Source organism: Spea bombifrons, chromosome 1 (assembly GCF_027358695.1).
Source record: "Spea bombifrons isolate aSpeBom1 chromosome 1, aSpeBom1.2.pri, whole genome shotgun sequence".
NCBI lineage: Eukaryota > Metazoa > Chordata > Amphibia > Anura > Pelobatidae > Spea > Spea bombifrons.
In genome coordinates this window covers 49600499-49613809 of record NC_071087.1, presented here as the reverse complement: position 1 = coordinate 49613809, position 13311 = coordinate 49600499, and the positions used below count along the sequence as shown (strand labels likewise).

Here is a 13311-nt window from a genome sequence, read left to right as displayed (position 1 = left end):
TATGGACAAAAATATTGGACCAGCAATCCCTCATCCACCAAACTTTACAGTTGGCACAATGCAGTCAGGCAGGTAACATTCTCTTGGCATCCGCAAAAACCCAGACTCGCCCATCGGAATACCAAACAGAGAAAAATGATTCATCTCGCCACACAACACATTTCCACTGCTCCAGAGTCCAGTGGCGGCGGGCACCACTCTATCCACTCTATGGCGTTGAACTTTGTGATGTGGGGCTTGCATCAAGCTGCTCGGCCATGGAAACCCACTCCATGAAGCTCCTGCCACACAGTTTTGGTGCTGCTATTAATGCCAATGGAAGTTTGGAACTCTTCAGCTATGGAATCAGCAGAGTGGTTACAGAGTGGCTACTTTTACGCACCATGCGCCTCACCACTCAGTGACCCCGCTCTATGACTGTATGTGGTCTTCTGCTTCATGTTGCACTAAACGTTTTCACTTGCATCTTTTTGTTAATTTGTCTATAATAACCTTTTACCAACAGATTTCGACATTTAAGATACACTATATAGACAGTTGACCGTTACACCAACAGGGACATTTATGACATCGCATTCTAAATACATAGACATTAATATGTCCCCTCTTTGCAGCTATAACGACTTCCACTCTTCTAGGAAGGCTTTCCACAAGAGTTTGGAGTGTTTCTGTGGTAATCTTTGCCCATCCGGCAGAGCATTTGTGAGGTCAGGCACTGATGTTGGACGAGAAGGCCCGGCTCGCAATCTCTGTTCAAGTTCATCCCAAAGGTGTTCAATGGGGTTGAGGTCAGGGCTCTTTGTGGGCCAGCCAAGTTGTTCCACACCAAACTCATCCAGCCATGTCTTTATGGACCTTGCTTTGTGCACTGGGGGACAGACATGCTGGAATAGAAAAGGTCCTTCCCCAAACGGTTCCCAAAAGGTTGGAAGCATTGTACCAGTGTTGTTCACAATGTCTTGGTATGCTGAAGCATTAAGATTTCCCTACACTGAAAGTTTTCTTTCCTCCCGCAAACTTTACAGTTTGCAGAATGCATGCAGGTAACATTCTCCTGGCATCCACCAAACCCATTAGACAGTGAAGTGGGATTTGTCTCTCCACAGAACACGTTTCCACTGCTCCTGAGTCCTGGTGGTGTGCTTTACACCACTTAAACCGATGGTTGGCATTGTACTTGGTGATGTGAGGCTTGCATGCAGCTGCAGTTTATGTGCTGATATTAATGCCAGTGGAAGTTTAGAACTCTTCAGCTATGGCATCAGCAGAGCGTTGGCGACTTTTACGCACCATGCGCCTCAGCACTCAGTGACCTTGAACTGTGACTTAACGTCATCTCCTGCTTCTTGGCTGAGTTGCTGCTGTTCTCAAATGCTTCCACTTTCCAATAATACCACTTATAGTTGACTGTGGAATATCTAGCAAGGATGAAATTTCACAAACTGACTTATTACAAAGGCCCATTATAGCACAAAACCACACTTGAACTCACAGAGCTCTCCACCTGTGGCAATGGGATTGATTGCAACTGAATTCAATAATTAAGATGTGTGTCCCAATACTTGTGTCCATATAGTGTATATCATATCAAATGTATAATGTATACACATAAAAGCAAGAAACCAGAGCACACCCAAAAAACACTATTTAAAAGCATCTATTGAGGCATAAATATTGACTATATGGTCAAATATTGCTATTTAATCCTAAAATGGCTGTATTGCTTGTTAGGATTAGATAGGTCTCGCCAAAAGATTTGCCGTCATTTTGGTATGTACTTTGTAAAATAAATTAAACAGTGAAACACTTCCACTAAAAACACATCATACATATGTTCTATTAGAATTAGGTTTAACTAAATTAAAATGATCCTTTAACATAGTCAGAAAAGGTTTTTGCTCTGTCTTACTTCAGCTTTTGATAGAAATGGTGGTTGTGGAATATTTGCAGATTTTGAAAGTCTTTGTTCTTTTTCAAACTGACGTATAATGTCATAGTTTCCTGGCCCAGGTACACCCTGTAAATATGAAACATCACAATTTGATCAAGACTGTTACTGTTGTGTAAAGGCAGCATTTTCTAACACATGACGATGTTATGAATAACAATAGATAAAGTCCACTTGAAGATGGCATTTTTAATTGATACCTTTTATTGGAACAATGCAGAACAGAATTGAGGGTCACAACATTTTCTTCTTAAAGTCATCTAAAGAAGAAATCACTGAGGTCCCAAAAGTTCAAGTCCTATTCATGTTGCCGGAACTAAGTAACATTGTATCTCAGTTACAGCCCACCATCTATGGTGTGGTGTGCCCTGATGTAGCAGGTGACCTTACATACTTCGTCTATAATAAAGTACTAAAGCCTCGTATTTATTTAATGCATGTATTTGGATCTGAGTGTCGTTAAATTGTTTTTCTGTGTTAAATATATCAAGATTTCTTGACATTGCATGTGTGCATTAAATTACGATTAGGCGCAGATAATGGGCTTGATTCAATGACCCATCTATTTCCTGCACTATTACATGAAAAAGGAACAAGGGATACACTAATACAAAGTATACAGCAATTCATCTCCCAGGGCACACTCATTGCTAACTGTTTAACCACACGTTCACATTTAGCGCATGTTACATTGTATAGCCTCACAACGAACATTATTTTCAATTTACAAGCATCTATGTAACCATGTGTTATTTATTTTAATGTTTAGTGATTATTGTATGTATTAGAATATTTTTTGTAACCACAAACATTGGTAAGGCTAGCACAGTTTGCCTGTCCAGCTTCAAAGCTTAAAGCTCCCATCTATTTACATAGATACAGTTTAGCAAAGTTCAGTAAAAACTGGTGATCTGGTTATTTAAAAGTATACCTTTGTAGCAATGCTGAAGCAACGAAAACAGACTGAGTATGAGCAAAAAATGTTTTACTTTTTAAGATTAATTAACTCCAGGTATTTAATAAAGAAATTTAAAATGTAGGCATTTGTGGGAGGTGTATTTGTGGGAGGTGTCTCAGGAAGTATTTATACCCCTTTATGACCCTCTCCTTCATGGTGTTTCATAAGCACTGTAGTGTTGTTGGGGAGTCTCATGGGTAAGGGGAGGAGGACAGGGTTTAAGGGCGGTTAAAAAACAAAACCAAAACCTCTCTCCCTACATTTGGTTACACCCTTTGCCACCTTCTGCCACACTAATTTCCCCCCCAATACTATCAAATTATACATAGTGGGCATACAACATAAGGTTTCCCTACCTCACCTGGATAGGCCTTCCCTTCATTGCGCACAACCCGAACTCGGAAGAGGAGTTGAGAAGAGCCTTTAAAGACCTTGCAAATGATAACACTGATGTAACACAGCCTTTATTAATAAATCTTACTCTACTACTACATTCCGCATTAGTTAACATCCTTGGCCCCTAACCGTCCTACAAAGGGAGGCATTTTTGGGGCCTTGGCACATTTCAGACCCACTGGACGTTTGCTTAGGTTTTAGCCCTAACACAATTATAATTATTATTGTTATTTAATTAAATTATATACATATGCACTATATAAATTGCACTTTAATGCTGCCAAAATTTCAAATGGCACTGAAAGGTTTAAGTGTTTGCGTTACATATTTAGCAAACTCACATTTTAAATGTGAGTTTGCAAAACTTCTACAGATAATGTTTGAGGGCCTAGAACATACATTAGATTATCATGTCATCAACATAGAAATGGTGCCCGAATCTAGAAGAATAATCCGGTTGTCCAAGAGAGGAGATGTAGACAGAGAAGAACAAAAGCCACAAGGCACACCAAGGAAGAGTGGTTAGGGAGAGGAACACGTGCCATAGAAGGAGATGCTAAGGTATGGTCATAGAAGTAGGACTTGAGTTGGGAGAGAGTGGTGTCACATGCCATAAGAATAATGTGTTTGTAGGAGATGAAAGTGGTCAAAAATATCAAAGTTTGCCTAGAGGTCCATGAAGATATGTAAGGAGAGGTGAACAAGCTATGGGTTGTTTAATAGTGCCAATAACTGGTATGTTCACTCCTTGCACTCAGCATGTAATGTTTACATGCCTTTAGTTAAGGAGACTGATGGGATAATTTAAAAAAAATGGTAGTGTGAATGGTAGTCAAGTTACATTAGTCATAACTTGGTGAATAGACCCAAGTGCATAAAACAAGACTTATATTTACTGCACCGCATTGTGAAAATGAGTTGTAATGGTACCACAGAAGCATGGGGCCAAAACTAATATATCTCCTCTTATGACTGCAAAACAGCATTGTCTATCTATCTATCTATCTATCTATCTATCTATCTATCTATCTATCTATTCTACATTCTATATCTTGTATCTATTTATTCTATCTATCTATCTATCTATCTATCTATCTATCTATCTATCTATCTATCTATCTATCTATCACTGTTGTACAAAGCAGCAGCATCTCTTGGCTCTACGTAACTATAATGAAAAACAAACCAAGGGAATTATTTTAGTCGATACAGAACAAACAGAACTAGTTTATTGCTTTGTATTATTTTTAGTTCTTTTATATGAGCACTGCTACATTAATACATTTTCTCCAAATAAAGCAAGCTTACTTTAGATAAGTGTGTGAAAATGCTTCCTTAAGTAGAACATAATAAAGGTTCCCGTTTTATGGCAGTGGCACTGCTTACTGGCCTTTAAAATGCTTCTTTTCTAGTGCACTTAAGCCTCAATTTCTTTGTGCCTTCCTTTGTAGCAGCACACTGTTCTTGTTATCTTTTGCAGAGAACATTGAAATACCGGTGTATATAGGGTAGTCAAGCCAATATTTTAAATCAACTTTCTGCATCGCTAAAAAATGTTCAAAATGTAGGATTAAAAATAATGTCATGAAAATGACTCAGAATTTAATATATAATATATTATAATATAATCTATTGCGGATGAGTAGTTAGTTACCATCTCTAGGACAAAAAAAATAAAAAATATAATTAGAATAATAATAATAATAATAATCATAAAGCATTCAGTCTGCCTTGCAAGTAAAATGTGCCAGAGGACAAGACTTTATGTAATTCTTGTATGAAGCATCTTTTATTTTCTGACAATTAAATAACATATTTTACACAATACTTCTTCAGTTTCATATTGACTACAGTTAACTATCTCTGTGCTGGCCTGAAACCTTTACATATTAAAGCACAAAGACAGACCTTTATTTATTGCACACAACAGTACCCTATAATTTAGCATAGCCTGGAACACAGTCAGAAGGGCTTTAGACCAAAGGAGTTTTAAATAAATGTATTTCCATTAAATTGAGTAGTTTTAAAAATACAGCCGTGGAAATGAAGAAATATGTATTGGATAATGATAAATATTAGTGAATCACAGGCCATTGTTCATTCTGAAATTGATTAAAGAGATTCCGAAAACGAAATGACTTAATTGAAAAATGCAGCATCACTTCTATTATCTTTGCACATCATAGCAATCCAAGCACCTAAGGAGAGCAGCTATATCTGCAAAATTCTGAGTTAGACCTCTAAATAGGTAAACAAAACACATATCCTTAGTTATTAAACCCTGACTAATACCAGATAGACATACCACCTTAGGGCCACAATCCTCCTTTTGGGCATAGAATGCAAGCATGAAAGAATGAAAACTTGACCAGTAAGTCCCAGTAGCGCTACAGATTGATGGCATCTCATTTTTTTTTAAGTTGCCATTTTGGAACTTTTACAGAGATTTTCACTGTGTTCCCTCCTAGCACCCAAAGGTTGATAAGATAGGCCTAATGTCCTCTACTTTAGAGGGTGTGAGGTTGATTTTAGAGGTAGGGTGGAATAGGTAGAGTTTACATAGATAGTAGTTATAATATATACCTTAGGGAGAAGTACAAATAAAATACACTTTGGGTCCCTGGGGTGGAGTATTAGGAGATAAGGGTGGTCATTTTGCTCCACTCCATATACTCCTACTGCAGGTATAGTAATAACTAATTACCTGCTGTACTGATTAAAGAAACAGGCTGAGTAGAGAAGCTTGGTTGTGCCGAGAAGACTCTGAAAATACTGGTTTTGGAAAAGGGATTTGTTTATTGTATTGGGGAAACAATGTAGCTGTACCAATTGTAGTTAGGAGGACTGCAAAAACTGTATAGTCAGTGGTCAAAAGAGCTAGGGTTTTGGTTTATGATTTTTTTTTTGTGTGTGTGTTTGGGGCAAATTAAAGCCCCAAATTTTATATTTTGGATATTTGGATATTTTAGATTTTCGGGTTGTCCATTTTGAAAATGAATGGTGGGATTCTGCAGAATGCCCCCCATATGCATTTGACCCTTCAGATATACCCCCAGCTAAATGCCCTGCAGGCATTTCCCTGCATGTGATTTACTGCATATACCTCCAGTCAGATCCAGAGCTGCATTCAGAGCGCTTTCCTGACACTGATTGACTGCTTTAAGCTGCCAATCATTGGCAAGAAATGTCAGATCATAGAAAAAAAGGGCAGCTTTTGCGGCAGGACTGCAATGGGTTAAATGTGTACTTCAAACAATCAATCTCCTGAATAAATACCAAGTGGAAGAAACATTCTTGGAAAAAGCAACGGAAGGCCCTAAATCTTTCACCTGAGCACTAGTGCCTTTTGCTTACAATATACCATAAACACTCCAGCCATTTCATTAGCTAATAGAACACTTTAAGAGCTGGCAAGACATGGTTTATCAGCATTAATAACTCACAGGTTAACAGAAACGTCCCTACTTAACTCTACATTTTTGTTTAGCACTACATTAAAGCTTTTTGGTATTGGGCACACATTTTGGTGATCACTTACAATAACTTTCAATAAATGCTTGTAATCGTGTTTGCTAATTCACAAGACCTGCATATCAATATAAGTCTTCCTCTTCCATTTGGGGTTCAATTCAAAGAAATATGTCAAGGAGAAGTAGCCACGACAGCCGCAACATTTTTATGGATTTTAATTTCTTGAAAGGGGAAGCAGAAGTTTAAATAACGACAGAATCCCGCGAGCCACATTAAGAAATAAGTGGTCGCCACTCCTGCAGTGTAAAACTGTTTTCAAAATGTTATGAATAAAATTGTTAAGAAAGAGAGCAAATTAAGCAATAAGACATTGAAAAATTGGGTGTTCACAAAATAAAAATACACTTATGCCAATATGGATCTGTCTAAGACATCCACAGAAGGTTACATACACAACAAAAATCTTGAAAGAGAAAACCTACTATTGTATATAAAATAATGACTAGAAGCCCTAGACGCACACATAAAAATATATGTGTACCAGCACAGGACACCAAACTGATGGGATATGGATGAAAAATGAAGAAACTGTGCTTTTTATCGAGCAGGAAGGTACAATTCATTGCCGACGTGTAGCGCATGATCTGACAAATGGGAATATGATTTCCCAGATGATAATAATGAGTAGCAAAGTAATGATGTGTGAGCAAGTTGTCTCTGGTGTATCTTGAATGACCAATGAGAGCATGACAAGTAATATTAGACTACATGTGAAGTCACCTTGAGAAGGGTTAGTCTGAGTGACATCATATAATAAGCGAGCAATTAGATTACTGTGCTCGCGACGCTCTTGACCAAAAAGGTCATAAGAGCACATTCCATTGATAAAGATTTATGGATTAGCAAAGGACATCTAGCACAATTATGCCTTTCTTGTACAAAGATCTTGACACGCACCACATATCACAATAGGATAATTGCATTGTACAGTTTTGTTCCAATAAGCTTAAGGGAGTGAGTTTGTTTTAGGACATTATGGCTGATAATGAACTCCCAATGTTCTCAAACAATGGACACATTACTTACTGATATAATTGCAGGTCTGGGTTTTTAAACCTTGAATTAATTAAGGTCTAAAAGCCATTCTCAACCTCATGATTTGCATGATTGCACGTTTCCATTGTTTCCAAATGTCCATTGTTATATAAACGTATGTAAGGCTACAGTTTAATAATGTGGGGCTAACTGCCGTATTTTACATTGGATAAATCCTCAAAAAATGACAGCACTACTACATTGTCCCTGCAGTTGAAAGCACAACCATGCTTTAGTGGATAACCCTACCGCTGAAGTGCCACCTAGTTGTAGCACAAATACAAATGTAGTTCTCAGCACACCTAACTTGACCCCATTGGCACAGCAGCTCGCATAGGGTGAAAGGATGAGTGTGTGTGTGTATACGTGTGTGTGTGTGCACGCCATAGAGGGCCTTTGGTAACGTATGTTTGTTCAGCCATGATTCCCCATTTCATGTTTAATTACATTACATGAAGAGCACAATATTAACACAAATGCACGATCATACATGGATTTATACCTGTGCTAGCCTATGGGTTCAAATTGTACATTTAAAATTCAGCAACAGTACCTGTTCTCAAAAGGGCTCCAAACAATAAATAACGTGCAGAGAAAGTAGTGTATGGGCAATGCTCTTGTGCATTCTAAGAATAGAAACGCGCTGGAAAAATAGATGATTAGTGATTCAAGGGGGCTGCTCTTCATAAAAAGACGAGTTCGACATTTCATTTGTCAGTATAATCCTTGCTTATTAATCCTGACCAGCACCCGTCATTGATGATGATAATGATCCCTGGAACAACTAATCTAGAACATGGCCAGCGTCAAAGCTTCAATCTCAGTCTCACCCGATACAGTTCACGCGCACCCACTTCAATCAAAACAGAATACGAACCACTACTATCCAGACATAAATCTCCATAAAAATATTCTTGCAGTAAGCTTGTTACCCTAATTGGGGTAGCCCTACATTCTGTTTTAGAAAAATACCCCATTCCTGCCTTATTTAGTTATAAGCCCTCTAAAAATTTGGGACTGTGAACCCGCAAAAGGTTCATTATTTTTATTAGAAAATTAAAACATTTCTGAAGAACTCATTAGAAAAATGCAAATATAATAAGACTCGCTTTGACAGATATGTATATATTCTGCTACCTTGGAATGAGTGATCTGTGTTCACGTTATTGCTTAATTTTCCAAGACATCCAGAAATCTTAATCAACTTTCAATCACTTCTTAATTCAGAGCCAACTTCAAAATGTCACCAAATTTCCTGCGCACATGGAAATGAATTGCTAACAGTAAGGCTTAAAGGCTTTAGGTTAATCTAAGGTTCAGCCATCATAAATTTGGATAAATTGTGTTATTGCAATGGTTCTGCTTGCTGCATGCTCTCATTTCATCGCAGAGAAACAATTTCACAAGCCGGTAGCAGCGCAATGTATTGTTGAAAAACGTATATAAAAACCTAGTGGGTTAAAATGGGTTGCGGCAATTAGAAACAGATGTTTACAGATGCTTTAATAGCACCGATTGCTATAGTTATTGTGTATTTATTAGAAGTTTATACCAGAAATATGAAAAAATCTTACCTAAGCTATAGTAGCATGCAGCAAAACATTTCTAAACAATACAATGGGGGTTTATTTGTATCAGTGAGAGTTAATTTTCCTAACATGATCCATAAATCTGTGTTTACGGTGACCAGTGAAGCAAACATACCTGATGTCTATATGCACCTAACAGGTACACAAATACTGTATGCTCCTGATATGCTGACCACTTTGTCAAGTCCTGGAAAGGAGGGCCACCACAATATGGTCACCCTAGTCCAGAGGACCTTTGTGGCTAAACAGGGTTGGCTGCAGGCAGATTCTAATGGAAATAATATGCAGGAAAGATGATATCAACACTATTAAAATAATACTAAGGAGGAAACATATGGTTGACAAGGGTGACATCAGTTGAAGGAATTGGTCTATGACTTTTGAATGTGGGGAACCCATTGGGAACGTAGGTAGGTTATGGTGCGTAGAGAGGTTCAGGGCTGCAATGTCAGAATTCCATTCATGGTCATCGCCCAAGTTAGTGAGAGCGGTGCCAAACAAATTATAAACAAGTTATAAATGTATTCTTTATGTTACATGAAGCTACATGTTTTTGATGATTATGTACCGTAAATCACGATAATCTCAAGCATTTATAAGGCATGGGGTGGCAAGGGCCAGGAGGGAAGGACTTCCTTCTTGTTTTCTTCTTCTTTGTTTTGCTCCATCCCTATTCTATTTTAACATGAACACATGTACTTGATAAAAAGACATGGAATACTCAGCGAATGACTCCTTCAACAAAAATACACACCTATGATATATTAAAACTAACAGAGTCTATTTAACTCTTGTGTGTGAATTGGATATGAAACAGAATGCTGTGTAGCTTGTAAGTGTATTCTTATCCTCACAAATAATAAAAATATTATTTTCTGGTCACGGAGTTTTATGCATGGGCTTTAGTTTATTGACTAAGTATTTTTGCACATTTTATTATCAATTGATTTATTTTGCTTTTAAAATAAAACATCTCTGTTTTGGGGACATGGCATTCCAGTTGTTTATTTCTTTTGTTTGTTTGTTGTTATGTGTGTTTTTTTTCTTTTTACAAGAACAGTCAAATCCTAAATTTTACAGAGCAGGCATTGTAGTAGAAAAAATATTTACTTCTATAAGAGTTATTAAGGAGATGAGTCAATATGGCAATGCCCGGAAAGGGAGCAAAGATATACGGAACACCTGTGAGAGGAACAATTACCTAGCTAAGTCTTTTCCCATTAACATGCAAAGCAAGCTGTATGTCACTGCAGGGAATGTAGTCCTAGGATATTCCCAAGATAAAGATGCTGTTTCCTAACACAAATACAGCACAGCTATGAAACTAAATGCCTTTTATACTTGGCACACAGACAACTTTCAAATGTTAAGATGCTGTATAAAAGCTAAAAAAAAAAAAGGAGCAAGATGTTTGAATGCACATCCACATAAAATCTAACGTACACTGCACAATATGCTGCCTGACTTCACCGAGGCCTGGAAATGTCAAGAAGGGCAAAAAGTAAACTCCGTAAACTTCTCCGAAGTTGCCAGAGTACTTTATTAACACTGTTCTGTTGTCTTAATACGTTTAGACCTGATATCTATAGCTACTAGGGACGGACTTGCAGGTTACAGGCTGGACTTGTAACTAATAGCCAAAACACTATGTAATCAACGAGGATTCTTACGATCCATTCAAGATCAAGGACTGATTAAGATCTTACTTCAGGAAGAGGCAGAGTAGATGAGCCAAATGGTTCCTATTTGCCGTCAAATTCTATGTTTTTAATAAAAACCCTATACTGTGGTAAGATCATTATTAATTAGACAATGTGCTGGTGGTTTGGCCCCTACCTCAATGCAGTCTTCCCAAACAAACACACTAAGTAAACCAAGGAATGGAGGTTTGAAAGGGCAGAGACTGGATGTTGGTGTATGTGGTTGCTTAGAATCAATTTTTTTCTCCCTTACCAAATGCAGAAAAAAAAAACCAGAAGATAACCAGGAAAAGGTGAAGATGAAGCGTTATGGAATCGAACCCAGAACCTGAGATAACAAGACCAACAGCTTAACCATTGCACCACAGAGAACGGGGCTGCAGGTGTGCAGAAACAATCCTTTAGTTTTTACAGTCCTTTAGCTAGCCTGTCTCAAAGAAACACAATAAATAAACTAAAGAAGGGTGGCTTTTAAGGGTAGAGACTAATTATTTTTTATTAATAAAGCCAGATCATGCTGCATAGTTGCAAAAAAGCACAACAAACGAGTACAATTTCAATGAAAACAAAGGATGTCTACATACAGGGGATTGTAAAGTCATCTAGGTAAGTGCACAGCGCATTTCCCTCTAGACTGTAAGCTCCTTTGAGAGCAGGGCCCTCCTCACCTGTTGTTTCTGGAAGTCAAATTGTTATGTTACATACTACTTGTTATGTCCTGTCTACCCATTGTACAGCTCTACAGAATTTGATGGCGCTATATAAAATAAATAATAATAATAATAATAATTACTTACTTGCAATATACATACCAAACCAAAAAAAAAGTAACATAGGTATTTTTTGTATCATCCCATATTTTATATTCTATAATAAAGTTAGCATATTAATTTATTTTAAGCCTTTCTTTTGAAACATAAAAGCTATTTAGTCGGAAGTAAACTTTATACACGTCCCTTACAATGTAAAGCAGAAACCTACAAGATAAAACTGCAGGGGGGAAATATTTCACATATAACAGATTGCACCCCTTGGGTAGCAAGGTGATGTCAATAGAAAGAAATACAGGTGAAAAAAAAAAAGAAAAATTGGAAAAGGAAAAACTGGAACAATTTTAAATAAGGGTTATAATAAATAGTAAATAGTTGGCTGAAACATTTTTCAATTTCAGGTAAAAGGTCATTATTCCTATATAGTCGTCAACTGCATCATACAGAAATCCTTGAGCAGCTAACATTAAATTCTGCCGTATAAATGTCATCTGTCCTGGAATTACATTTCTTGCTTGGGCAATTTTTCTCTGTGATAAACTACAATATAAATGACCTGAAATGCTGGGGAACAGAGGAAAGGATATTTTTTGCCTAATATCAAATTGTCTGTTTTTTTGGTAATTGAGTCAATATGCTCTTGAAATTTAAAGCTTAGGATAAACATGAATATTATATAACATAAGAGTGAATGACTGCTATAAAATTAAGAAACTACAAATGAGAACAAATTCAATGACACAGAACAGAATTAAAGAGGCACTTTGTAGACCTCTACAACCTAAAGAGATATATAATTTAGTATGCATTTTGTAATTGCTAGCGGTTTTGCTTATTTTAAATATGAAATTTACATTTTCACATAATGGGATGGATATAATGCCAGATCCATTAGCTGAGATAAAACTGTATCACTTTTTAAACTATTTTTTTCCCCTACAAGGATTGCCACTCATGTTGTACTGTCATTGAACCTAGTCCCGTGTTGGATATTCATTTACAACAACTTAAAATGAAATCTTGAATTTATGAGCTCTGATGAACAAATTATGATATAAAGTTGTGTGAAAAAGAAAGTACACTTTATTTAAATTATATGGTTTTACATATCAGGACATAATAACAACCATCTGTACTTTAGCAGGTCTAAAAAAGGTAAATATAACCTCAGATAAACAACAACATATGACATATTACATGTGCCATAATTAATTGATTTATCGATATATATATATATAAACAAATGAAAAGCTGCGACATTTAGTGTTTGAGAAGTGATAAAAAATGTAAGGCCTATGCACCATAATGAAAAAACAAGCAGACATTTTTACACCGCTAGAATGATCACTGAAACCAGCAATTAACAATAAATATACCCAGTTAT

General features: G+C 36.8%; 1 protein-coding gene across 1 annotated transcript in view; it reads right to left on the bottom strand.

Annotated features, from left to right (window-relative positions):
* STPG2 (sperm tail PG-rich repeat containing 2) overlaps positions 1-13311 on the bottom strand; it is a 388217-nt gene that overhangs the window by 322764 nt on the left and 52142 nt on the right. The window contains exon 8 of the mRNA XM_053461576.1: positions 1910-2017. Within this exon, the coding sequence (XP_053317551.1) occupies positions 1910-2017 (108 nt within the window). The remainder of the gene's footprint in view (positions 1-1909; positions 2018-13311) is intronic.